This window comes from Lampris incognitus, chromosome 17, assembly GCF_029633865.1.
Source record: "Lampris incognitus isolate fLamInc1 chromosome 17, fLamInc1.hap2, whole genome shotgun sequence".
NCBI lineage: Eukaryota > Metazoa > Chordata > Actinopteri > Lampriformes > Lampridae > Lampris > Lampris incognitus.
In genome coordinates, this window is record NC_079227.1 from 29,569,364 (window position 1) to 29,595,669 (window position 26,306).

Below are 26,306 nucleotides of genomic sequence, written 5' to 3' on the forward strand. Positions count from 1 at the left end.
TTTGCCTTTGTGTTGCACTGCTGTGGGCTGGGGGAAAACGATATTTCATTTCTCCCATGTTTCATGAGATGACAAATAAATGTTCCTGATTACTGAACTTTCCAATATGGAGGAGCCAGCTGCAACACGACTCTAATCCAAAAAGCTTCGTCATCTGACAAAAAAGATAAATATTGCTCCAGACGTAGAATAAATAAAAGTACTGCTTTTAAAATGGGGGAAAAATCTTGCAGCTGAAAAGTGGTAGCAAGCTAACCATGCAACTATTGGGCTGGTAAGCAGCATTGTCATTAAATATATAGCTATATGTGATGAATTATAAATATGGTACGGTGTTTCACAACATAATTATCTCTTCACCTGACATTTCTGTGGGATCTCTGTGTTGGCTTGCTTCTGAAATTGTGAGATGTTATTAGCATTAAGTTGTGTCCTTTGCGGGCCACCGTTGCTCGAGAGGATGGTGCATCACGGGGAGCAGGGTCGTGACAGACACTGTCACAAAGACTGGATTTACCGAAATTGCAGTTCCTACTGGTCGCCAATAGTGAGTGCTAGAGATGCAAAAAAATATCCCTGATTGTACCTTTAAAGTAAATGCTAACAGCTGTAAGAGATATTGTTTGGACCCAGGTCTCATTCACAAACAAGGAGACGGGAAAATTAAACAAATATAAGCATTTCACAGGGGCTGTAAAGGCCAAATAAAAACAGCCCTCTCTCACCTTGGGTTGTTGGTAGTGCTCCATGGCCATGGTGATGACGTTGAGTCCTATGACAATGGTGATGAACAGGTCAAGGTAGTGGCTCGTGCACATCTTGTGGATGAGCAGACGGGTAGGGGAGTAGTCTGAGTAGTAGGGCTTACTCTGAGCTTCTGTGGGAAGGGGGGGGGGCGAGGAGGGAAGGAGAGAAAGGAGGGAGGGGAGGTGGTCAAACAATGAGACAAGTAGGGCATAGTGTACTCAGGACACTACAGTAGACCGGCTGTGTCAAGGGGTGTAACAGCCATCAACTGTGTGTGTGTGTGTGTGTGTGTGTGTGTGTGTGTGTGGTGCTCAAAGAATAAAATCAGTTCGTGATAGTGACAGGAGGAGGTATGTATACACGTCCACATTCACTCACAAAAGACACGATCACAGTGGGTATATAAGAAGGGCAAGGGACAAACAGAGACAAAAAGAGCAGGGAGCGCAAAAGAGATATTAATTTGAGGAGATGGACAAGGGGGAGACGGGGGACAAAACGACAACATATGACAGACAGTGGGGACAGATAACACCAAGAAAAAGAGACAGAGTGAGCGGAGAGAGAGAGAGAGAGAGAGAGAGAGAGAGAGAGAGAGCAGTCATGCTCCCCTGTGGCTTCCCTTCATGACTCACCAATCACATTGCCTGTCCTGTGATCAACAATTATCCAAATGAACTCCCCCTGGTGAGTGTGTGATGGCAGATAAACAGCACCGCTCAGTGCTGAGTGTGTGTGAGTGAGTGACTGAACATAGGCGGTTCTGTCATTATGTTTAAGACTGGAGAGCTGATTTCTCTGTCATTCTCTTTCTCTCTTTCTTCTCTCTCTCTGTGTCTTTGATGGCTCTCATTCCCATCTTGGTGTATCTCAGCCGCTCCCCCTTATCTCTTTTTACTTCATCTCCCTTTCAAAGCAACACAGAACAAAAAAAAGTTTCCTGCGCTCATCTATCACCCATTACCACATCTGTTATTCTTCGCTCCATCCTGGGGGGGCGGGGTGGATGGATGGACCGAGAGAGAGGGAGCTTACCTCATCTATCACCTAATCACTCCAGTGAAGGAGAGGGTCAAGGTAGGAGGAGGTAGAGAATGACTCAGACACACAAGTATGGACTTTGGAACAAACACACAACACAACACAACACAACACAACACAACACAACACACACACACACACACACACACACACACACACACACACACACACACACACACACACACACACACACACATGCACACGGAGTGATTCATTTGAGGGGATGAGCTTTCCCTCTCTGGCCAATTAGCCCAGGTGTGCTGCAGCAGCAGCTGTGCTAGGCTTTGTTAGTCCCACGAGTGAAGACCTGTACAGTGTGTATGTGTGAAAGTGTGTGTGTTTGTTTGTTTGTGACTCGTGATATCTGGCTAGTGGTATCCCTGCAGCACGAGACAAGCATGACTCCGAAAACAAGGGAATACAGTGGGTGAGCCAAGTTAGCAGGGTATAAACTATAGCTCTTTCTTCCCATCTCAGCCGTATCGTGCATCTTAGTCTTCTGGAAGTTCTGCTTTCTTTTTAAACTGGTGCACAGTTACCGTGAGCTGAGGAGGTCGTAACTAAAGCCATGTTTTTACTGCTAGCCAATGCACCGCTCCTTATCTGCTCCTTTAAAGCTGCCTTTCATATTTCTCATTTTTTGTTGTTTTTATTGCAGCTCGCAAATGGTCATACACCAAAATGGGCTGTTGTATTCATCATCATCTGCTTTCTAAAAAAAGTTGTGTTTCGACATTCCTCTGTCAAACAAAACAAGGTAGACTGGAGACATTAATTCTTCTGCAGTCCCATCCTCGCTGAGAAGTCATTTGCTGGCTGGTTGTCAATATTGGCAGCAGGGATTAAAAACGGGGCTGGATGTGGATGCCGCTGGTGAGAGCTGAACCGCAGGCCGGTCGATGCCGGCTGCACCTGAACTCCCAAGGAGGGTGAGCGTGCCACGAAGTGAAAACACTCCAAAGTCCAACAGCGCTTCAAGTCCAAATTACTTTCTGCCCTGCTTGGTCTGTCTTTTCGAGTAAAGGTGGTAGGGCAGGATGTCAAAATTCAGCCACTAATCTTGACTGTTTTTTGCATCTTGGGGTCACACAGCTACCGTTCCTCATGCTGCCATCCTGCTGTTTGAGTCCCCGCAGTGCTTCACAGTGCTGCCTACCTTACAGGCAGTGATGGAGCAGATTACAGTGTCTTGGGTGAGAGTCGCCCCGTGTGATAGAATCAGGGCAGCTTTTGGTGCTACGGCACTTTTGGGCTTCAACCGCGCTCCAGATGCAACTGTCTGGTCAGTTCACTTGGGGGGGGGGGCATGCAAGGTCCTTCATCATCTTCAGATGAGATAACATTAGTTGTTGGCCATAGTCTTCTTCATGACCTGACTGGAGTACTTCTTGTCTATGTAGGTGTATGGGCAGCTAAACCAAGATTTCAGACATGTACATGGACAGAGAGAGACACACACAAAGTAATATATGACACACACATACACACACAAATACTCAGCATCATCTCTCCTCCTCCTTGATCTTATCTTCCTTTCAGCTAGTTGATCCCTGAGCACTTATCCTGGAAATATATATCTCCCTCTTTGTTCCATGATTGACCCATACTGTATAATTCACAAATATAGAGGGCCGTAAAATGTAATGATAATGAATGAATATTTCACGAGTCGTAAACCCGATGGTCCAAATGGTGGGCAGAGAAACCGCTTTAAAGCCATGGTCCTGTCTCATCACGGCATTTTCTTCTTTTTGTTTATGCTCCGTAACAGGCTGAAAATGTGATAGTGATTGTGGTATGAGCCGATGAAGTGAAAAAAAATAAGCAAAAAATGAGTATGAGAAATTAGTAATACAAATTAAAAGACAGCTTTATTGAAAAAGAGACCGTTCCAAGGTTGTAATTACTGTGCCAAATGAGAAAGAGAGAGAGAGCATTAGAGCAAGGGACGGGGGGGGGGGGCGCAAAAGGGAAAAAAGAACAGACATAGAAACTTCTTGGCTAAAGCAAAACTGTGCCACAGGAGAAGGAAGTAAAGAGAAGAGGGGAGGAGGTGAAAGTTGAGGGAGCCCAGTTTACACTACCCCAACTCCCCTTCTCCCTCCTCCACTGTTCTTTTCTCCTCTACAGAGGAACAAGCAGGGTTGCTCTTAGATGGGGGACGGTGTTTACTCTGCTCCCGGTGGCAGGGACACACTCTGTGATGTCGAGCCAAACCTGTGAGCCAAGCTGGCGTCCAAATTAAGGCCTTCTGAGTTGAGAGTGAGGGAGGAAGCAAGGGGGATGGGGAATTGGCTTAACGAATGCAGGAGTTATTCACCTGCACCTCCTTTTGCTCCACCACTCCAGCTCGTTCTCTCTCTCTCTCTACCTCCGCCACCCCTCTCTTTGTTGCCTGTACTGTTCTGTTCCTTGTCCTCCTTCACTGATCTGATAGGTTTAGCCTCCTCTCTCTCTCTCTGCCATATCATCTTCCAAGGGATGGAGATGGGTGTAGAGGTCAGAGGGTGAGGAAGTCACGACCTCTAAACGCCCCCGCAGGTCTTGATGCCTGTTATGTGTTTCTCCATCCTCCATACCCTTGTACTGGGTTATTTACCTCCTCTAAACACACACACACACACACACACTCACACACATATATACACACTCTCACACACACAAACACACAGACACAAATATACATGCATTTGACAGACAATCCAGGACACTCCTCCTCAGGCATTACTGGGGGTCTTATATCTCATGTTATTGTGTGTCTGTTAAAATATTACACAGCATAGTCTCCTATATATATATATATATATAGCTGATATGCTGAAGCACGGGGACGTGCTAGCTGAAGGAGGGGGGGGGGTAGTGTAATGACCACGGATGACTAGACTCGCTAGCCCTTGGCTAACGGGTCGGACCCTTTAGTTGACTGGTTAGTGCAGTCACCTGTGGTCCAGGTCATCCGGGTTCGATTCCCAGCTGTGGTGGAGTCCCGGCTGCCCCCTGAATTTGCTACATGCATATATATTCCTATTGATCAATTTACTGTATTTTTTATAAATGCAAAGACATAAACCATATCTACAAATGTAGACATGGTTTACGTCTCACCCTTCTCAGGTGGAGGCCTTCCAGAGAAGCGCTGGCTTTGTCAATCGCGGTCTTCATGTGCAGTTTAAGGAACAGTGTTTCTTAAACGGCACTAATTCACAGGAGATTTAAGACCCCATATGTAAAACCAAATGGAGGTCCCCTCAGATAAGAGAATGGAAATGCAAAACTGTGTTAGTAAAGATATAAGAACCAAAAAGATTCCCTGTCCAAAAACAACTCCCACCGCCCCTATACGCTTCCTGGTCCTGTCCCCCGTGCACTTACCTTCCCCTCCTCAGACGCCTACGCACGATTTGAGATGGGGGATAAGGAGCAGACGGATCGGAGCTGGGAATTGTTTTTGGACCAGGCCACGCTCAAAAACATAATCCATACATTTCCGAGGCGGTCTTGGTTGGGAAATACAGACACATCAAGGGTCCACGGACGTGGGACCGGTGAGGGAGAACGCCACTGCACAGCACGATGGGTATGCCGTGACCGTGTTAGTGAGCTCGGGCTGGGTTGAATTGGATGTGTGCGGTGATGAGTTTGAAACACAGTGGGCCTCGAGGTGGCGAGGTCTACATCGTGAAAGTGGGAGGGGTGTAGTGAGGGCTTCTCTGGTGAAATGGGACCTGACTGTGAAGTTAAAAACAAAAAAGAAGAGAGAAACAAAACTCTACTGTGACTTTCATAAAGGACACCAGAGCAATGGATGCTGTTGGGTTGAAATCATCACCTCTGGATGTATCTGAGGCCATGCGGAGGAAGTGGCAGTTACACAGGGAACTGGTTGATGATAGTATTACTATGAGCAGTGTTGTAGTGATACAGCAGAGGGTATGGACTGAAGTGTGGCAGGATGGACCAAGGAAGAACGTTTGGCGCCCGGATGACAAAAACAATGGCTGTTAAAGGAAGAGTCGGGCATGGAGGCAAAAGCAGCCACAGTGCACTTCATAGGTATGGACAGCAATGGGAACAAGTGAATGGATATGACATGATGGTATATTTCCAGTTTGTTATACTGTATATGTCACTCTTTGTCTTTCTTTTTTTTTGGCAGTCGTGGCTGTTTTTATACCCTTGTCCTTTATAGAACATTTAAGACTCACTGTCTGCTGGGTCGGAATATTTTCAGCCCCACGACCTCAAGGTCAAATTTGGTATTGGCACTCTAAAGCCAGCAAACGTTGAGTCAAAAAAAAAAAAAACAACTGTCGAAATAAACAATCAACGAAGGATTCAAATGGACTTCCCCACTGCTCTGCTGCCTTGCTGCAATACAAAGGAGAGAGGTAAAGAAGAAAAGAGGTAAAAGAAAGAAAAAAATGGATTTGAATCGGAGATGAGGAAGCGCAGGGGAAGAGCAGCAGAGCAGACTGAGGTGTCCAGAAGAAAAGAGGCAAAGAAATAAGAAACAATGACATCATTCAAAATGACAAGGCATGATAAGACACACTCTCTCCGTCTCGCACATTGCGCTGGTTCACATGGTAGACTGACACACCTCTTTCTGAGTCTTACTTGAGCAGGATGGACCAATTGAAATGAAGGATTGAATGGTGGAGGCAAGCGATTGGATAGCGTGAGCGGAGGGCGAGATAACAGGGATAACAGTAATGGGTTTATGTTAAAGTACAGGCCGATGAGAAGAAGCGTTTCAAAAGCATAATGGCGTAGCATATTCCTCCTTCTCCCCCGTGGTTGATTTATGCCCCGTGTTACAACTGCAGCCGCCACGTCATGTACCCCGCAACGTTAGTACAGCCCCTCTCAACTAGACTTCAGCCTCAGCTCAGACTTCACCTTCAGGTCCCTGCGTAGATGAGGATACCCAACCTCCACACATCCGTGATGAACACATGACCATGCCGCACAGCAGTAGGTAAGATAAGTCAAAGTTAGTCCAGTTTTTTCCAGTTCCTCTCATATTCCATCCATCCATCCATTTTCCAAGTCGCTTATCCTAATGAGAGTCACAGTCAGAGGGCAGAAGGTCAGGAAAACACCCTGGACAGGCCGCCAGCCCATCTCAGGGCAGCCACATTCACACCTAGGGGCAATTTAGTATGGCCGATTCACCTGACCTGCATGTCTTCGGACTGTGGGAGGAAACCGGAGCACCCGAAGGAAACCCATGCAGACACAGGGAGAACATGCAAACTCCACACAAAGGATGACCTGGGATGACCCCCAAGGCTGGACAACCCCGGGGTTCGAACCCAGGACCTTCTTGCTGTGAGACAACAGCACTAACCATTGCACCACCACGCCGCCCCCTCATATTGTTTCTTCTAGACTGGCACAAGTTAGACTTGCCTGATCTGACCACTCACTTTGCTGATCTCCCACAGCGGCAATGTGAGCTTTACTGGTGTCATGACACCTCCGTTTGTCTAAGACACCTTGGATGTAAAGTACTGCACGAACAAGCATGTGTACCAACATAGACAGGTGCACACACACACAACACAACACAACACAACACAACACAACACAACACAACACAACACAACACACAGCATGGCCACAGCATCTCATTACAACTCCTCTCATTAGTTGGAAAAAGAGACAAATTCACTCTAACTTACACCCTATCAAAATGTTCACAAGAGCAGGGCTATCAGTCGCCCCCCCCCCCCGATTAGACTTCCCAATGCCTCGGACTGGTATTTCCATAAATAAATTATTCATGGGGAAAGTTTCATACATGAAACTTTCACAATCAATACTCCCAGGGTAATTTCAGTTTCTCCCGAAGGTGATGGTGTTGCTTATTTCTAATATTTCTTCAGTCAGCGTTGGTAATTACAGTCTATCCAAGTGTGGTGATTAAAGCAGTCATTTATGTTGCAGTATTGCTTTTTGTGGAAATAATGACCGCAATTACTTTTATATAATTTTTGATTTTCCTTCATAACCAGTGGCAATATTGAACATACATCAGTTTAGTAATTTATAGGACACTGAAACATTACCCTGAAATTTATATTCTTCATTTGTATACGTAGACTTTTGCTACCCAGGGAGGCATTATACAGAGCGCCATCATATAGGAACTTTGACTTGAGCCAAACACAGGAAATGTATTACTGCATTAGTAAATCTGGTGTTTCAAATATTAAACTCCAGTAAAAAAATAAAACAACCTCATTTTGCATTTGCCTAAAAAATATGAAAAATGATGCAACGCAAGCAATACATTAAATCACTGAACTATGTAATAAAAAATAATGTTATTTGCATTAAGATGGCATTGAAGAAAGTTGGCACATCACTCACTAACGTGCTGCGTTGAGATGTTTTACTCTCCAATTTGCTTTTGAAATACAGATAAGAAAGCAAGCAAGCAAGCAAAATAAACTTTAATTATATTGCACATTTCACTCCAGGTGGAAGCACAATGTGCTTCACACAGCATAGGCTACCACCGAAGTTGCAGCCACAAAAACTATGTGGGTAGTGTACAAAATAAAAACACTGGACATTATTACACACAATTAAAACAAACACAAATAATACCTGTGAGCCAAAAACAATTAAGAAGTATAAAAAAGAGTGTATTTTTTAATTATTATTAATCAATTTTTATTTTTTATAAAAAAAAAATTCCCCCTTGTCTGTGTTTATGTGAAAGAGGCCATTGTATATCTGTCATATATTTATTTGTACTTAATGTCATTTCGGAGGATGTTGGGGGGTGGGGGTTGGAGACACGTTAGGGAGCAGGGGAGGGTTAGGAATTATACTGGATTTACTTCATGTTGATTCTGTGACTTGTAAAACGCAAAATCCAACAAATATAAGTTCAGGGTTAGGGTTAAATCAAATAAAATCATGAAGATCAGCAACCGACCAGTAAAAACATAATAAAGTGAAATAAAACCATTAAAAAGTAGGAATAAGGCACATGTAACCTGCACGATGGGGGAATGGGCCTATGCTTGCACAGGGACAGTTTACAGTCTAATGTCTAAGTTCAGTGGAGATTGGTGTAGGTTTTTTTCTAGACCAGATTCTAGTACTCACCCCAAAGACAATACACACACTCGTGGGTATAGTTTACAATAAAAAAAAACAATTTATTTCAACAGTTCAAAGTAAAGTTATTTCAATATCAATACTAAATGAGATGTGTTATATATATATATATATATTACTCTATTATACTTTTTAAAAGTTCTTCCTAATATTCTATTTATTGTCTATATCTATCTATATTCTATTTTATACCCTTCTAATATATTACTTATGCAGCCATATTCTACACTAACAAATTAAAGAAAATAATCCAAAATAAAGTATGAGTGCACTCAAAGAAAATAATAAAGAAAAGAAAAGGGGGAATGATTCAGTCTTCCAATCTGTGCAAGGTGCAATGTCCAGATCCTACCACAATCACAGGGGCAAGTTAATGTAGAGGCGATGATGATGAATCCAAATCCAGGACGATGATGGGGGCAATCCAAAGGGGGTATCCAAGGTGTAGCAAGGGGGGTTGTTCGGGGTACTAAAAAACCAGTCAGGATTCCAGCAGCGTACAAAACACAAGAGAAAAGAGTCTTCCTTCTTCCTTCAACAGGAGATCATCTGTCAAGGAAGCTTCGTGGGAGGGATCTTTTTGTCGTAGTTCAAATGTCCTGTAGCTCAAATATCCGTAGTTCAAATATCAATAATTCAAGTATTCATAGTCAAAGTTGTCCGTATTTCTAAATATCCGTATTTCTCTTCTCTATTGTTGACGGTTGTTTGTATGGTTTAAACTCTGTAGCTCGTGTGTCTCCTAGAGGCTACTAGTGGAACTTACATACGTCACAGGGTACATGTAATCATGTGGGTTACACACAGTTGGAAGAACTTGAGTGATTGGAATATTTACCCTAATAGTCATTATTTTGTTGAGAAAGGAGGCTGCAAAATCTCCATACTTATTTGTGGAAATAAAATCACCTGGGGCGTCCGGGTGGTGTGGCAGTCTATTCCATTGAATTCCTGGTATTGAAGTTCCTGGTATTGAAGTTCTTGGGTTATTTAAAAGTTTATCTATGGTAGAAACTAGAACCCTTAAATTATGTGTATTATTATTTATTATATTTTTAAAATATGCTTGCCCTGCTAAGACTCATTATGCTGCTATGTGCACAGTTTCTCTCAACATCTTAAGTAAGCTTCCATGTATTAAATGTACTACTGAAGATCGAGGACGGACCTTGGGTGATGCCAGTAGGGTAACAAAGAGATAGTGATGCAGTAAAGAAGCATAATTTCACTATTTTCATCATCGAGAGATTTACAACTAATGCTAATGTGCATCGCTAGATATTAAAATTAGATGACTTATAGGGCAGAATGGGCATAGCTTACTAATCATCAAATGTGCATTTTTAATTAGAATTTAAATAGTTTGTAAAGAAATGTGTCCAGATGCTGAACTGTTCCAACAACAGCACATAAGTCAGCTCACAAATGGAAATAATATACTATATTGTGGTGACGCGTGATGATTTAAAGTTGCTCATCAAATGACTAAATATATGCCCCGGCTCTTTCTCTTGAGAATGTGCATAGATAGTGACGTCAGACACCCTTTAAGTACAATGAGTTATAACAGACCAGCTGGCGATCCCTGAGGCTCCTTGAATAACATGGACTACACCCACCGCTAACCCCCAAAGTTATAAAAGATTAATCACATCACATACTTGGGTGAACAGTGCTACCTACACCTTGTGGCATCAAACATTTTCACCCTGTGCCCAATCTGTGAGGCTTCCTGCCAGGGGATGTCGCCTCTCTCTCTCTCCAAGTCTTTCTCTCTCTCTCTCTCTCTGAATTTCCCCCCTCCTCTCCATCCAAGTCTTTTTTTTTAGTACCTCTCCCCCTCTCCGTCTCTACTAATCTTTCTCTCCCTTCCCTTCTCTAATGGCCAAGTGTTATTAATTACATCCCTACAGTGGAGGAATATAAACGAGAGTGGAAGAGGGCGAATGTAAAACTTGTGTTAGATCCATCTTTGTTAGGACTGACCCAGATAAAACTATAGGAAATGGCGATGGCTGCCTGCTGTTTGCGTGCACGTGCGTGTGTGTGTGTGTACCTCAATTAAAGATGTAACAGATTAAGTAAAACCGTTTATGGGTTGTCAGGGTGCTCCGAGTATGTCCATGCTTGCAACCATGTGTGTGCTTGCACGTTATGCGTGCACGTAAGTTGTGTGTTTGTGTGTGTGCATGTGAGACATTTAGGTAAATGATGTAAGGGATACAGGATCCTATTATCCTGCTCTTGTCATTCATTGCCTTGTAGCCCTGTACTGACAGTGTAAAGTAACACCCCAACACAGTAAATTACTTTGTTTACCAGACTCAAGGTGATGAGAAATATTAATCTACTCAGCTCATACAACAGCCACTTTGTCCAACTCAACCTCCACTGATTCTGTTATGTTGAGTGATCTTCTCAGTGCTCTTTTGTCAATGGGGAGACGGAGATGAGTAAAACAGCATGTTAAAGGTAGAACAAGTGGGGTTTTCCTAAAAATCAATGTATAGACTCATACAAAATTGATCCCTCTCAATCATCACTTATGACCCACTAGACGTGTGTGGCGGTGTCTGTATCTGCAGAGACCCTGTCATCTGCCTGTATTTTCCCATTTTGCCATGTACGGGATGTTTCTGGGCATTAATCTTCAGGCGTGGGCCCAGATCCCAAGGTGTCAACTTCTGAAAAAGATAATGTTGCCTCCCCCCTGATAAATTATTTCTAAATAAATTACTCAATTGAAAATATGTATTTAATAGAAGCCGAATCCACTTTTGAAATAATTAAAATGTAAACACAACACTTTTTGAAGGTTTTTGTTTGTGTCCCCTCTATGTATCCTGCTCAGAGGTCTGAACCGTTGCATGTAATAAACTGAGTAGGAATTTAGGAAATGAAGTTAACTTTATCCTGATACCTTTGCTTGCTACTGGACTACGTTTCCCAGATTCCATCTCTGCAGCATCTGTGTAGTAGGTCAGAGTTGCGTCTTCAGTGAGTGAGTCTAGCGGCGGGTGTGACTGGTGACTGCTAGCGCCATAGGTTAGTCATGTGACGGATGCCTTGTAATTTTTTTTCAAACAAAGATTAAGTCTACCCAATAACAGAATAAAAGGTTTAAAAACATAACCAGAGTGTGTTTACCATCTCAAGTGAGCTAACATATCCTCAGCCAGATCCATATTTAAGCTAGCTTGCTAGCTACTGCTACGTTGATCTACCCGTAAAACTTCCAATAGCCTGGGCGTGTATTTGTTTGAACAGCGTAGCACACCTGGCCTTTATTAGAGATAGGTCATTATTTGAGACAGACGTTTATATTGTAGTTATATTAATTTAAGAATTCGGAGACTTGTCCCGGTTTCTCATGGTGAGTGTTTAAAGTGGATGTTGAGGAGCTACGTACATCTTACATGGTAACAATCGCCTAGCTAACATAATTGTTTAGTTAGCTATTTAAATGTGTGCCAGCTCACATTAGCTAGCTACTGTGAACTTATGCTAATGTTATAGCCTCCAGTAGCACACATTAATACCCATTGCCCATTATGGCATATATTATCATTATATTAGATTTAATTCCTTCCATAATTAACCTGCGTCCAGTTTGTGTACGTGTGTGTGTGCGTGCATGTGTGTGTGTGGTATACTGTGAGCTTTGCTCACAGAGTGTTGTGATGCATCTAGTACATCGTGCTAGTGAGACGTTGTATGTAAGGATGCATGTGACCTTCCTCCCTTAGCCCCTGCCACTGGCCAACCCAGTCATGGGCCGAGCGCGTAAGTCTTCCGAGGCCAGTACAAAGCCTCTCTCTCACCAAGACTCCTGCCATGCCCCCCGTGGCAGCCCACAGCAACTGGCAGTCTTGTGACTGACTCCAAGCTAAACTGGTAGGGGATCTCGGAGAGGCAGTGGTCCCCAGAGGCATGATGACTGGGCCCACCCTGCCATCAGCCAACCACTGCCCTGCCCGGCTGTCTTGTCGATAAGTCCAAGAAGACAAAGGCTAGGGGAGAACATCCTGAGAAAAAAGCAAGCTATGGCGGTACGCTTTGAGGTGGCGTCTGACAGACTGGACCACTGGCAGCCTCCTTCAGCAGGGGGAGATGCCAGTTGTTTTGGGACTACCTCTTGCCATTGGAATCTATTTCCTTTATGTCAAGAGCCATGGAGTTGGGCATATGAATGCTAATGGTCTAAGGCTCCTGAACCTATGTGGCGAATCAATGCTCCATAACCAACACCATGTTCCAGATGAAGAACAAATACAAGACCTCTTGGATGCACCCACAGTCAAAGCACTGGCACCTGCTTGACTACATCATTGTTAGAAGATCTAACATTAGAAATGTTCGTATCACTCGTGCTATGAGAGGAGCTGAGTGTGATAGAGAACATTGAATGATAGTCACAAAACTCCATCTCATGGTATGTGCAGCAGTCCACCTTAAAAAGGCCACCCAAAAGAGACTACATTGCAATAAACTCAAAGATGCAGAGGTTCGTAACAACCTACAGTGTGTTCTAGCAGAAAAGCTTGGAAACACTAAGCTCAAGTCCATTGAAAAAAATGGACTACCATCAGCCCCCTGCTGTATGAATCAGCGGCCCAGACCATTGGCTATAATGTCAAAAAGCATCAGGACTGCAATCGGGTAGTGTAGCGGTCTATTCAGTTTCTTACCAACATGGGGATCGCCGGTTCGAACCCCCATGTTACCTCCAGCTTGGTTGGGCATCGCTACAGACACAATTGGCCACGTCTGCGGGTGGGAAGCCAGATGTGGGTATGTGTCCTGGTCGCTGCACTAGTGCCTCCTCTGGTCAGTTGGGCGCCTGTTCGGGGGGGGACTGGGGGGCATAGCATGATCCTCCCACACGCTACATCCTCCTGGTGAAACTCCTCACTGTCAGGTGAAAAGAAGTGGCTGGCGACTCCACATGTATCAGACGAGGCATGTGGTAGTCTGCAGCCCTCCCTGGATCGGCAGAGGGGGTGGAGCAGCGACTGGGATGGCTCGGAAGAGGAGGGAAATTGGCCAAGTACAATTGGGGGGAAAAGGGGGAAATTTCTTTTCAAAATTACAGTGGTGGTTTGCACAAATATCACATAATGTACTTGTAATGTAAATGTAATTTTTATAATCATTGGTTTTTACTTGTTTTTAATTGTATATATCTTATATTGCAATAGAAATATAAAGCAGGCAATAGATAACAAGGCATTCTGCTCAGTCTTGATGCCTTTCTGAACTGATGAGGATGCAGACATGAACTGCCTATACTGATGATTTGGGGCGGGCTATGGTGAAAGTACTGAAGACAGAGCTGGTCAGAGTAACAGTGCTGATCTGCTCCCCGGCTGTTGAGAAAGTCCAAGGCCATCTGTCCATGTGGCAGAGACACAACCCTCTCAGACGGAGCTGGAGGAGGAATACTGGCCTGGCGCTGTACACACAAGACTGTCAGCACAGGCTCAGACACAGACATGTACACTGACATCACGCACGCGCACGCACGCACGCACACACACACACACACACACACACACACACACACACACACACACACACGTAGATGCTCTGAAATACACCCAAGTACCCATAAACACATATGTATGCACAAACACAGACACACAAACAAACACACTGACATAAAAAAGAGCGCTGCAGGGTATATTGAGGGAAAGGACACGGTTCCTATCCAGGCAGGTTATATAAGACCCCGCCCCACTGACAGAGTCTGAGACTGTATCACTTTTCACTGTGTTGCGGTCTGACACCCCATCCCTCTCTGTCTTTGTCGCTAATAGCTCCATCCCCTTGTTTCCCCTCCTCCTCATCTCCGTCTTCGCATCAGCCCTCGCAACCTGTTTCTCTCACCTCCTCCTCTCAGTGCACACAAGCCATGGGATGGAGGACTGCGGTGCAAAAAAAGCTCTCACCTGATTTTGTCATTTTTATTTAGTTATTTATTTTATCAAGTAGAAATGCAAGGTCTTTATGTGAAGGTCTTCCGAAATGACAAATCCTTTTTTTTTTGTAAAAAAAAAAAAGAGAGCCCAGGGATTGCTGGTAGAAGCTAAGGCACCAGATGAGTTCCTATTGAGGTCATGAGTCGTGTTAAAGAGTTTGGCTTGCAAAATAATTACAGTTTTTAAGCATTAAATCACTTGCATATTTGCGGTATTGCCTTGCCTGGAAAATTTGAGGTGGCACCCCCCCCCAAAAAAAAAAACAGCACACAGCACTTGGGAAGGAAACCCTACACCTATTTGCCGCTCCCTCTGCTCCTACTAATGCACAAATTGTCCCATCGGGATGGAAAACACGGCTTATAGGCCCAGGCAGCATCACTGCAAACATTATTACTGTGCTACAAGCTGCTGTCTGTCATACCGCCTACCCCGTCACCTCTCGTACCGCACACACATCTTACACTGGAGACGGCTAGAGGAGGACGGTGGACGTATAATATTTGCAACTGTCCGTATACACGGTCTCTGCTGTGGCTCGTCCCCATGTGTCTGTCACAAGCAGCTGATTTCAACAGCAGACGAAGCATGACTCAACACAACAAGAAGTCAGCTTAAAACTCTGTCAGCCTCTCAGATGAACCCCGGGGCTCTCCGCTGTCTTCACATGTGTTACTGAGGGTGCGAGTTTGTGTTTGTGGGTGTTTTTACACGTGCTTCCAACCCTGTATGTGCGTGTGAGTGTGTGTGCAAGCATGCATGTGTGTGTGTGTGTGTGTGTGTGTGTGTGTGTGTGTGTGTGTGTTGGAGTTTTGCGTTTCTGCACATCTCCCACCTCGATCTTCAACCTCTATCAACTTCCCTCACCCTCTCCTGATGCCACCCTGAAGTCTAAGATCCAGTCTTCATACCCCCCCCCTTTTTATTTTTTGTTCTTGTTCTCCTTCCAACAACAACAGATGTGACTCTTTTGGTACAGTACAACGTTAAGATCAGGGCCCACATGCTCGCACACACTGACGGACACACCTCCATATATGCAGATGAACACCCACACCCCCTCCGAGCACTGACATCACCAACACAATTACACAGTAACGAAGCAACAACACGCCATGTGGAGACGGGTTTCCGGATCAGTCTGTCTCCTTCTTTGCCTCACTGGAGCATATAACAGACACACAAAAAAAAAAAAACCCTCGAGAACAGTGTGTGTGTGGGGGGGGAGTGCACGTCAGCAGCATGCATGAGTGCATGTGAGCATGCAAATTCACAAGCCATCCCGTGATTCCCTTTGCGTGAAAATATGAAAATAAAGTCTCATATCCTCATGTTTTCTCAAACCACTGAGAGGCAGTGGGAGGAAATGTGGCATTACGGGAGGGAGGGAGGGAGAGAGAGAGGGGGGGGGGACTGTAGGGGAGGAGCAGAGAGAGGGACAAAGACAGACAGACAGAGACAGAGACAGAGACAGAGACAGAGAAAGAGAAAGAGAGAGAGAGAGGGAACTGTAGGGGAGAAGCAGAGAGAGAGACAGAGAGACAGGGACAGACAGAGAGAGAGAGAGAGAGAGACAGACAGAGAGAGAGAGACAAGAGCCAGAGAGAAAGAGAGAGAGAGAGAGAGGGAACTGCAGGGGAGGAGCAGAGAGAGAGAGAGAGGAGGAGGGATATAAGAGAGCAAGTGTAGCGATGGCGAGAGGGAGAGACAGGTCTCTTGTCTCCTCTTTCAGACAGCAACACAGACTGAGAGCAGAGGGGATTTGGGGACGGAGATGGCTGCTCCTGCATATTTTACAACCTGCCCCATGACCATCTGCTACCTCTGACACACATACACACATAGCTCTCCACACACACACACACACACACACACACACACACACACACACACACACACGAACAAACAAAATGTCAAGTTTGCCTTGTACCAATGTCCTCCTTCCCGGACATTTACACACTTTCTCCCACATGTGCACACACTCACTTGAGCTGCTCAAAAATTCCAAAACTCATCAGCAGTTTTGTCTTCATCTCACACAAACCTGAAAATAAACTCCAGCTACACGTCAACACCTCGAAACGCGCGGCCTGGCTGGTGACAAGAAAGACGTGGGTGCCAACAAACCAGTAAGGGTGGTCGGAACAGTCCCGTGTCAACACTTGAGACTACCCAGAGCCATTGAATTAAAAGAAGAAAAAAAAAGGCTGAAGTATTGCAATTTTCACACAATTTGGCAGTGTCCAAAACTGTTTTCCAGAGATCGATCACGATGCAATAACAATGTCCAGAACTGATGCACATCTAATTAACCTGCTGGATCATTTGTCCACAGCTAAACAACCCATTAGGACTCGCTGCCAAGTCAACATACCATTTGGAAACAGGAGAACTGGAGACTTTCAGCTGGAAACCATTTCAAGCCCCCGCAGCACTTTGGGCGGTCCATGTATTCCAATTCATGGAGTTCAAAGTTCCATCCCATTATCCAAACCGCTTATCCTGCTCTCAGGGCCGCGGGGATGCTGGAGCCTATCCCAGCAGTCACTGGGGGGTAGATGGGAAGACACTCTGGACAAGCCGCCAGTCCATCAGATAGGGCCGACACACACACACACATTCATACCTGGGGACAATTTAGTACAGCCGATTCACCTGACCTACATGTCTTTGGACCGTGGGAGGAAACCGGAGCCCCCGGAGGAAACCCACACAGACACGGGGAGAACATGCAAACTCCACACATAGGACGACCCAGGACGACCCCCAAGGTTGGACTACCCCGGGGCTCGAACCCAGGACCTTCCTGCTGTAAGGCGACCGCGCTAACCACTGCACCACCGAGCTGCCTGAGTTTAAAGTTAGCATCATGATTTATTACGTATATTTAGGAACTCGACATGGTAATTGAGCTTCACAAAAAACAAACAGAATGGTGTATCAACCATGACATTCATAGATTAGCTCTATCAGATCTTACACAATTCAGTGCAATTCTATCACAGATTTTAACCCAAACTCCAAAACCCATTCATCCAACATGGCATCCACAATACCACCTGGACAAATTCTCTACCAATCACTCCACTGCTACCTGGTGCAAGGTGACAGAGGAGGGAAGAGCGCTGGACCCGGGGAAAGAGTGTGAGGGAAAAATAGACAAAAATAGTCATCAATAAAACGGGTCCTGGCAGAATTATAAGTGCAATATGGTTCCTTTAGGTCTAAAGGAAAAGCCTTGCTGGAGAGATTCTCCTTCTCTCATGTGATCCTTTTGAGTTGGCTTTAAATTAAGAAAAAAAAGTCCAACATTCTCCATCACTCACACTCTTTCCCCATCTCTTTTTTTCCCTCTCCTCCTCTGTCTGCTAGACTGAGTCTTCTCTCCTTGTGAGTGTCTGGTGCAGCAGTGTTGTGGACAGCAGATGGGTCACGTGTGAAAGGAAAACTGTGAAAAGGACAAAGTGCCACAACAGAGAGAACGACAGCAACAACAGGGGAACAGCACGTCCAGCGAACGTAAGGTTTGATGAGAGAGAGGCAGGGGGGCGGGACGCGGGATGGGGCCCTACCTCCCGTGAGCTTTGAACTTTGAACCCCCTCGCCACCATGGCGGTGGTCAGGATGGTTGGGTGGGGTGGGGGGTGGGGTGAGAGGAGGGGGGTGGGGGTGGCACACACAGAACATGCTGAAAACTCTGTACCTTTCAATGTGCCTTCAGAGAGGGCCCAACTCACCCCTGGAACCATTATATCTAGAGGAACGAGACCATGTTAGTCAGTGAGAAAGCCAAGGAAGGAAGGGCGGACAAGAGCGTTAGGAGAGAGTCAAAGAGAGAGAAAGAGGGAAAGAGGGATGGAGTAAGGCCAGAAGGAAGCAATGAAAGAGAAAGCTGGTTTGTGTTCCTACTTTGTGTCTTTCCAGTGATTCTGAGTCCAGTACCTCTGATTTAACTCAATTACCCTTTTTTCCATTCAGTTACTTCAGAGACGATGAGGTTTTGGGTAGCCCCTGATTCTCAAACCACCTCCAGAAACCCAAAGCACACATCTCCTAGAAACCTCAACTCGAACAAAATATGCCCAAAAGCAGACCCCGTGACTACTATTTTGACATTCTCTCGCAGCGCAGCCAACATTTCATCGCCTTGTCGTGATATTTTGTCTTTTATTTAGCCGACGACAACTTGTCACTCCGCAAAGGTACTCCAGTGACAAAGAAATCCAGCAACAGAAAAATACCAAGCCTGAAGAAAAAGAAAGAAACTATTCAACCAAAAACTGTAGAAGCGAAATAAGGGAAATCAACTCGTGAACATGAAGGGTCCTGTGTGAGGAAAACAGGGAGGTTCCCTACCTGTGGTATTTTGCAACTGTGAATGCAAGAGAACACATGTGCATGTGTGTCAGTTTGAGAGAGTGCAAGGGTGTGAGAGTTCAGAGTTTCTCTGTCGGTCTGATACCCAAGGTGCACACTTCCTGGAAAAAAAGGAAGATCCATTTCCATCTGTATTTCTCAAGGATCGGATGGATACATTCCCATTATCAACCACCAACATCGTCTTATTCAGCAGGAAATCGAAGATTTCCACTGCTGAATAACTGCTCCTAGTGGAGATTTCAGAACAGCAGCAAGTGTCTTTTGCCGATACTCTTAAGTACAGACACTTCATATATGCCCCAAATAAGTTTAATGCACAATATTTCAGCACTTATATTTAGAGATAGAGGCAGTAGAATAAACGGGAACCAACCGCGCAGTCTATACAGCCGGAGGTGAGGGAGGGGCAGGTTGGAATAAGGTTCCCACTTCTACAAAGTTCAGCCTTCACCACCAAAAGGGAGGAGAGTCAAAACTGATCACAGATCAGAACCACAATCCACTAAAATATGAATTATTCTGCTTTTCTTCCCGTTTTGTTTTTTGTCCTGTATATGTGAGCCTGACCCTCCGGCTGTACTAAACCACATGCAGAAGAGGAGAAGGGAGGGGGGAGATCCACCACTTTGACAGGGGTGCACAAAATCTCATGCACCCCCTCTTCACCCCCCCTCCCTCTGGCTCTGGACGCACACCACCATGCAAGACCCGCCCATCAGCACTCACTGGGCATGCTCCAAGGGGCTATCCCAAGCACGGCGTCTACGCAAGACCAAGCAGGGGGAAGAGATGAGGGGATGGGGAGGAAGAGTAGGGGTTTTGTAGGCCAGGTGGTCACCTATCCTAGTTCTGGAAACCCACAGACCTTGCCCGAAATAGTAATGTCAACACGTCAATAGATGTTTGACTTGGAAGAGAAAGCTCCACGAACGACGGAGCTAGGCAAGGTGACCACACGGCAGCATAAAAGACCGAGTGCGAGGGCCTGAAAGTAAGAAAGAGACAGAGGAAGGAGGGAGGGAAAGGATCTACCAGAGAGTAGCATCTACTATCAGGGCTAGCGCGCAAGTTGCGTTCTTCTGGCTTCAATCAAACCAAAAGGGGGAAAAAAAAAAAACAGGCTCAAATCAAGCAGGACTCAGAAAGATTTGGAAAGACTACCGACCAGCCAGCTCCTTCTCCTTACTCCGTCTCTTTTTCTCCATGCGTTTCAGTCTCTTCTCCTCCCTGCGTTTGGCCTCCTCAGCCTCCTGATGGCGCCGACACTTGTGGAAGTTCTCCACCACTACTCCCACAAACATGTTGAGCACGAAGAAGGCCACGATCAGCAGGAAGGAGATGAAGTAGAGCAGCATCCATGGGTTGTAGTTCATTACCGGCTGAAGCACAAAAAAAAACAGACACAGTTTTTGTTTTTGTTTTTTTTGGGGGGGGGGGTTATTTTCCACAATTTTACATTGCAGCATATTTTTTACCATATTATTTATTGTATTTGAATTTTTTTTTAGATACTATATTAATCCCCATAGGGAAATTATGTTCTGCATTTAACCCATCCTAGCTGTGTAGCTAGCAGTAGTGGGCAGCCACTGTGCAGCACCTGGGGACCAGCTCCAGGTCGTCTTGCCATGCCTTGGTCAAGGGCACAGACAGAGGTACAAACCCAAACATACATGTTTTTTTTTTGTTTTTTTTTTATGGTGGGAGGAAACCAGAGCACCCGGAGAAAACTCACCACAGACACAGGGAGAACATGCAGACTCCATAGAGAGGACGACCTGGGATGACCCCCAAGGTTGGACAACCCCATGGTTCGAACCCAGCACCTTCTTGCTGTGAGGCGACAACGCTAACCACTGCGGCAACGCGCCGCCTGAATTTGGTAAAGGTGGCTTTTTGACAGCTGATCAGGGTAGAACCCAACGTTTGGGTTCTGAAACAACCTGCCATGACATGCCTTGGTAGCTTCTCCCTTAGCCTCGGTGTTTGTGTGTGCAAATGAGAATGTATAGGTGTGTGTGAGATATGTATGTATCAACCTGTTGGTCAACTCCTACAGCGTCCAGTCCATCGTACATAATATCCACCCAGCCATCTTTTGACGCCAGAACAAAGAGAGACATCAAGGCCTGAGACGGAGGGAAAGGAAGGAATAAAACACCGGGGAAGACTGGAACAGGCTGGCAAAGAAATTCATCTTTGAGAGGCTTTTGTTTGCCAAAACGGGGCAGCTTTTCCTCTCGACAAAGAGATACTGACTGTTTGAACAACACATCAAGTAACTTTGCGTTCTTACCTGCCCCAAGTTGTCAAAGTTGTACTTGTGTCTGACCCATTTGTAATTGGCTTGATCGCAGTCAGACTTGTTGGTGATGTTCCTCACATCCTCTCCTTGACAAATAAAGAACTTCCCTTTGAACAGCTGAGGAGAGGACAACAGACAAACATGGTGAAATTTAAAAAAAAAAACATTTCACCTCCTTTCTTCAGTAACTTAATGCAAATGGCAGGCATTTGGAGCAGAACTAAATAACCGTTTTACTGGTAGAAAAGGATGTTCTTAGGAAACTGGTTAAAGGAACATGCCAATATCTTTTAACCTACTACCTATTTTCAAGTTTTCAGAAACTTCCCCTATCAATCTGAACCTGTCGGTGCCAAAAAAAAAGCTGCTTTAGTGGATGTTATTTGCAGAGTGCTATTGCCACAAAAGATTACATTGCAACTTGGTGCACAGGAGTCGGTTAATGCTCATCCGCTCAATGCCGCATCAATTTAAAAGACTCTGCTACACATCACTCGGTGTGACTCATAACAATGGGAAAGCGGGGCTTAGGGTAAAAGATAAGGAGGTGCTCTTTTACGATGAGTCAGAGAGTCAAGGCTTTTTTTTTTTGCATTGAATATTCAGCTGTATCGCCAACGCTGCTAACGTTCGCCGCGGCATTAGAACAAGCCGTACAGCATCTTCCTTTAAAAGACTTCTGTTGAGTCACGGGTTCTGGTCATTGACTGAGCACGACCAAAGCAATTAACGCAACATGGCTGCCCATCCCTTCATACATGGGACCTTCGGACACACTCGTGACGGACAGATGTCTGGAGTCGGTCAAGGACACAGTGTTCATTAGTATAGAATGGTCCTTGGGCTGTTTGCCAGGAACTCTCCATTATGATGAGACAAATACAGATAGTATGGCTAGGCATGCAAGTTACGATGGGAAAACTGCATCCAAAGGCATTTTTTTCATGGTGTATGACTATAAAGGCACACCGGCAGACTATGGGAGAAAGTAATATGATGGAAGCATTTCAAGAATCAGGGATCAGGAACACTTTGTCATTTCATTGCATGTACTTCCAAACATGAAATGAAACGAAATATCGTTTCCCCAGCCCACAGCAGTACAACACAAAGACAAAATCACATATCTAAAAACTACAAGAACACAGATATCAAACTACGAAAGAACGAACGCCAGGATGACTGTCGGAACTGCCAGTCTGCATGGGCTAGCAGTTAGCTTAGCCTGCCCCGCTTCAACCTCCTGTCAGACTGCCCTCGATGCTTCCTGCACGGGCGCAGCTCCAGGCAGGGCCATGGTCCCTGGGCCCACCATACACAATAGACCAGGCACCTTCGACACACCTTCCCGCACTCCACATGATGACACCAAAAACACAGTCAAGGCTAGGTGAGGTTGCCGCCAGACCACCCGCGGTGTTATCGGAACTGCTGGTCTGCATGGGCTAGCAGTTAGCTTAGCCTGCCCCGCTTCTGCGTCCTGTCAGACCGCCCTCGGTGTTTCTGCTTCGGGCACAGCTCCGGGCAGGCCGTGGTCCCTGGGCCCACAGGACGCAGCAGACCAAGCTCTCCCAGCCATCAAAGAAGACAAAACAAACTTAGATGCAGACGTGGACGTGGACAAATACACTGCATGGACAGTACTGGGTGAGGCCACCACAAATGTAAGTTCGCGCCGCCATCTTCCCACACCAGTACTGGGTGAGGCCGCTGCAAACGTGAATTCGCGCGGCCATCTACCCACAATTGTCACATGAGTTTTTTCAGCTCGGACACAAATGATTTTACACATCAGACAAATCTTGTAATATTTGCCGTCCACTTCTTCCTCTTCTCCAAACCTCTTCCATTCTTTTGTTTTCTATGCTGCCTATTACTCCAGCCTCTTTCCTACCATACCCCTAGATCATTCTCCCTCTCTCCCGCACCAAGCCCTGGCAACACACCACTCCCACCCTCGTCCACCTTCACTGGCTCCCGGTCAAATCACGCATTTCTTATAAAATCCTCCTCCTCCTCACCTATAAATCCCTCCATGCCCACACCCCCCAGTACCTGTCAGACCTCCTCAACCCCATAATTCCGTCCCAGAATCTGCAGTCCACAGACACAGGCCTGCTTTCCATCCCCCGCCCCAGCCTGCAGACTTTTGGGGATAGAGCCTGTAGTGTGGCAGCCCCCACCCTTTGGAACTCTATTCCAGCAGAGATCCATAATACTGCTTCTTTGGACAATTTTAAAAGACTACCGACAACCTACCTTTTTACTAAGGCCTATGGTCTGTAATCTTGATCTTTGTTTTAATCTTTTTTTGTGTGTGTATAAAGCGTCCTTGGGTTCCTTGAAAGGCCGGAAAGTTCTTCTCCTCCTCTACCCTCTCTCACCTGCACTCCGAGGATGCCAAAGATAATGAAGAAGGCGCAGCAGATGACCACAATGTTGCCGATGGGCTTCAGAGAGGACATCAGAGTCTCCACCACCAGCTTCAGTCCCGGGGCTCTGCTGATCACACTGCAACACAAAATACAATGAGATTTCAGTGTGTGTGTGTGTGTGTGTTTGCTGGACATGGTGCAGTCATTTACAGCCCAACTCAGACCAGATGGAGCAGGGATGCCTTTGGCATTCCCATCTTCAGCCTCTCCCCTCCCTCCCCCCATCGGCCATCACCCCACTTAAACCTTCCTCACAATATTATTGCCTTTTATTCCCCTCATTTTGCTCCTCTGCTGAAAATTGGTGCAAGTAAGTAAGCCTTTTCCCGCTCTTTCGCTTCATTTTTCTGCACACACACACACACACACACACACACACACACACACACACACACACACACACACACACACACACACACACACACACGACAAATGCCTTTCTTGATAAAGGATCTCTTACAGTCTGTTAGTCATTTGCCCATCAAGCATGTGAGATATCAGCCTTTAAATCAACACCACAGTGAAAATCTGCCCATTTACACAACGTCCTTGCTTTACGCAAATCCATAATCTTCTCCGTCAGGCACTCTCTTTACACCCCGTTTTTTTTTGTTTTTTTTTGGGTGGGGGGAGTGGCACCTCCTGTAATTTTTGCAGTCGAGGGAACAGATACATCTAATTAAGTCAATGGAGTGATGACGAGGATGTTTAATTAGTAACAGCATCGCACTGCAGCTGGGCTGCTCCATGGGAAACAAACAGAGACCCCAGCCACACACACACACACACACACACACCAGTAGATCCACACGCACATCCACATTCAGCTACAGCTATACACAAACATGCACACACTGTCAAAAACCTGTTGACGCACATGTTCATACACCCTCTTCCATAGTCTCTATCCATATCCAGTTACACATGCATACACCTATGGAGGTCGTAGGAGCACAGTTGATGCCTCAACAGGTGGTCCCTGTCTCCTCTCCAGGTATGGGTGGCCGTTGGCTCACAGAGGAACTCATCCGCCCTTTGACAGGTTTTGTTTTTAGTCCTGCTGGCTGTCCACACACCCTCCTCACAACAACCCAAGGATTGAAGTGGGGGTGCCGGTTTAGTCGTCGGCGACCCGACGGTTGCAGTTTAACGTCGCACCCAGGACAAGATCAAAATCACACATGAGATGACTAAAATAGATGTACACACACACACACACACACACACACTGCAGAAACACTGCAGAAACATCTGCCCACGTGACGATGACTACACCTGACAACACACACCAGCCTCACTCCCACAGGTGCACGCACAATCTTTTTGATGCTGCAAGTCAATATGATGGAGTGATAAGACTATGAAGTCACATGAAAAGGCCTTAAATACGTTATCACCAAACAACAGGAGGACACACAAGGAGGCTTCTGAGGTCATTATCTTCTAGGACTCTTTCAGTCCGGCTTAGTCTTTGTGTGCATGCCATACGTTCCAGTATTTCTGTCCAAGCCAGCAGATGAGTGAGGTGAGAGTCAATAGCATACTGAGAGTGGACCTGAGATATCAAGACAGCCTAGGTGGTAAAAAGGTCACAGATCGATGCCGCTGATCAGGGCTAATTAGCCAACTGACATTAACAATGAGCCCAGAAGCCTCACCTCATCAGTCAACATCTCATTACCTCTCAGTACTGAAAACCATGTCTGGATGCAGTAACTTCTTTGTCCCATGGAGGGCACTAGTGCTCAAGCGCTGTGCCCGTGACACTGTGAGACAGACATGATAAAATCTTCATAATGATTTCCCCCATCAAGGGTCAAGCGTTTGGTAATTTAGGGTTTGACCTCAACAAGGCTAGACATTACCTTATCAGGTGGAATTCACCACTAAGCTTAGAGTCAGTGGGTTCAGACGGCCTCTCCTGTCTTTGGCTGTACCGCGGGCAAATCCGATTCGTCTCTCAAGTCCAATCTTCAGGACTTTTATTTGCAAGTGACTGAGCTGGCATCATTAATTTCGGTGGTAATGGTGTAGGCGTAGGCATGCATACAACGCACGGCAAGCTGCAGATTATAAAGAACGGAGACGTATCCGCTCACATCACATCTATGTCAAGTCACAGTGCAGAAGTCCTCCGTCATAGCAGACAGTATCAGGGGTGGAGGAGGCTGATATATGCTGCCAGGTTGGGTGCTGCAGTCACAGCCAGCCTCCCTGTGCAGACAGAGGTGTGCTGCCACAAGCAGTGATGACTGTTTGAAATCCGATTTGAGCTTGAATCACATT

General features: G+C 45.7%; 1 protein-coding gene across 1 annotated transcript in view; it reads right to left on the minus strand.

Annotated features, from left to right (window-relative positions):
• cacna1g (calcium channel, voltage-dependent, T type, alpha 1G subunit) overlaps nt 1-26,306 on the minus strand; it is a 181,439-nt gene that overhangs the window by 24,669 nt on the left and 130,464 nt on the right. The window contains exons 26-30 of the mRNA XM_056297388.1: nt 23,970-24,096; nt 21,577-21,702; nt 21,320-21,409; nt 20,446-20,659; nt 726-874 (exon numbers count right to left, since the gene is read on the minus strand). Coding sequence (XP_056153363.1) covers nt 726-874; nt 20,446-20,659; nt 21,320-21,409; nt 21,577-21,702; nt 23,970-24,096 — 706 coding nt within the window. The remainder of the gene's footprint in view (nt 1-725; nt 875-20,445; nt 20,660-21,319; nt 21,410-21,576; nt 21,703-23,969; nt 24,097-26,306) is intronic.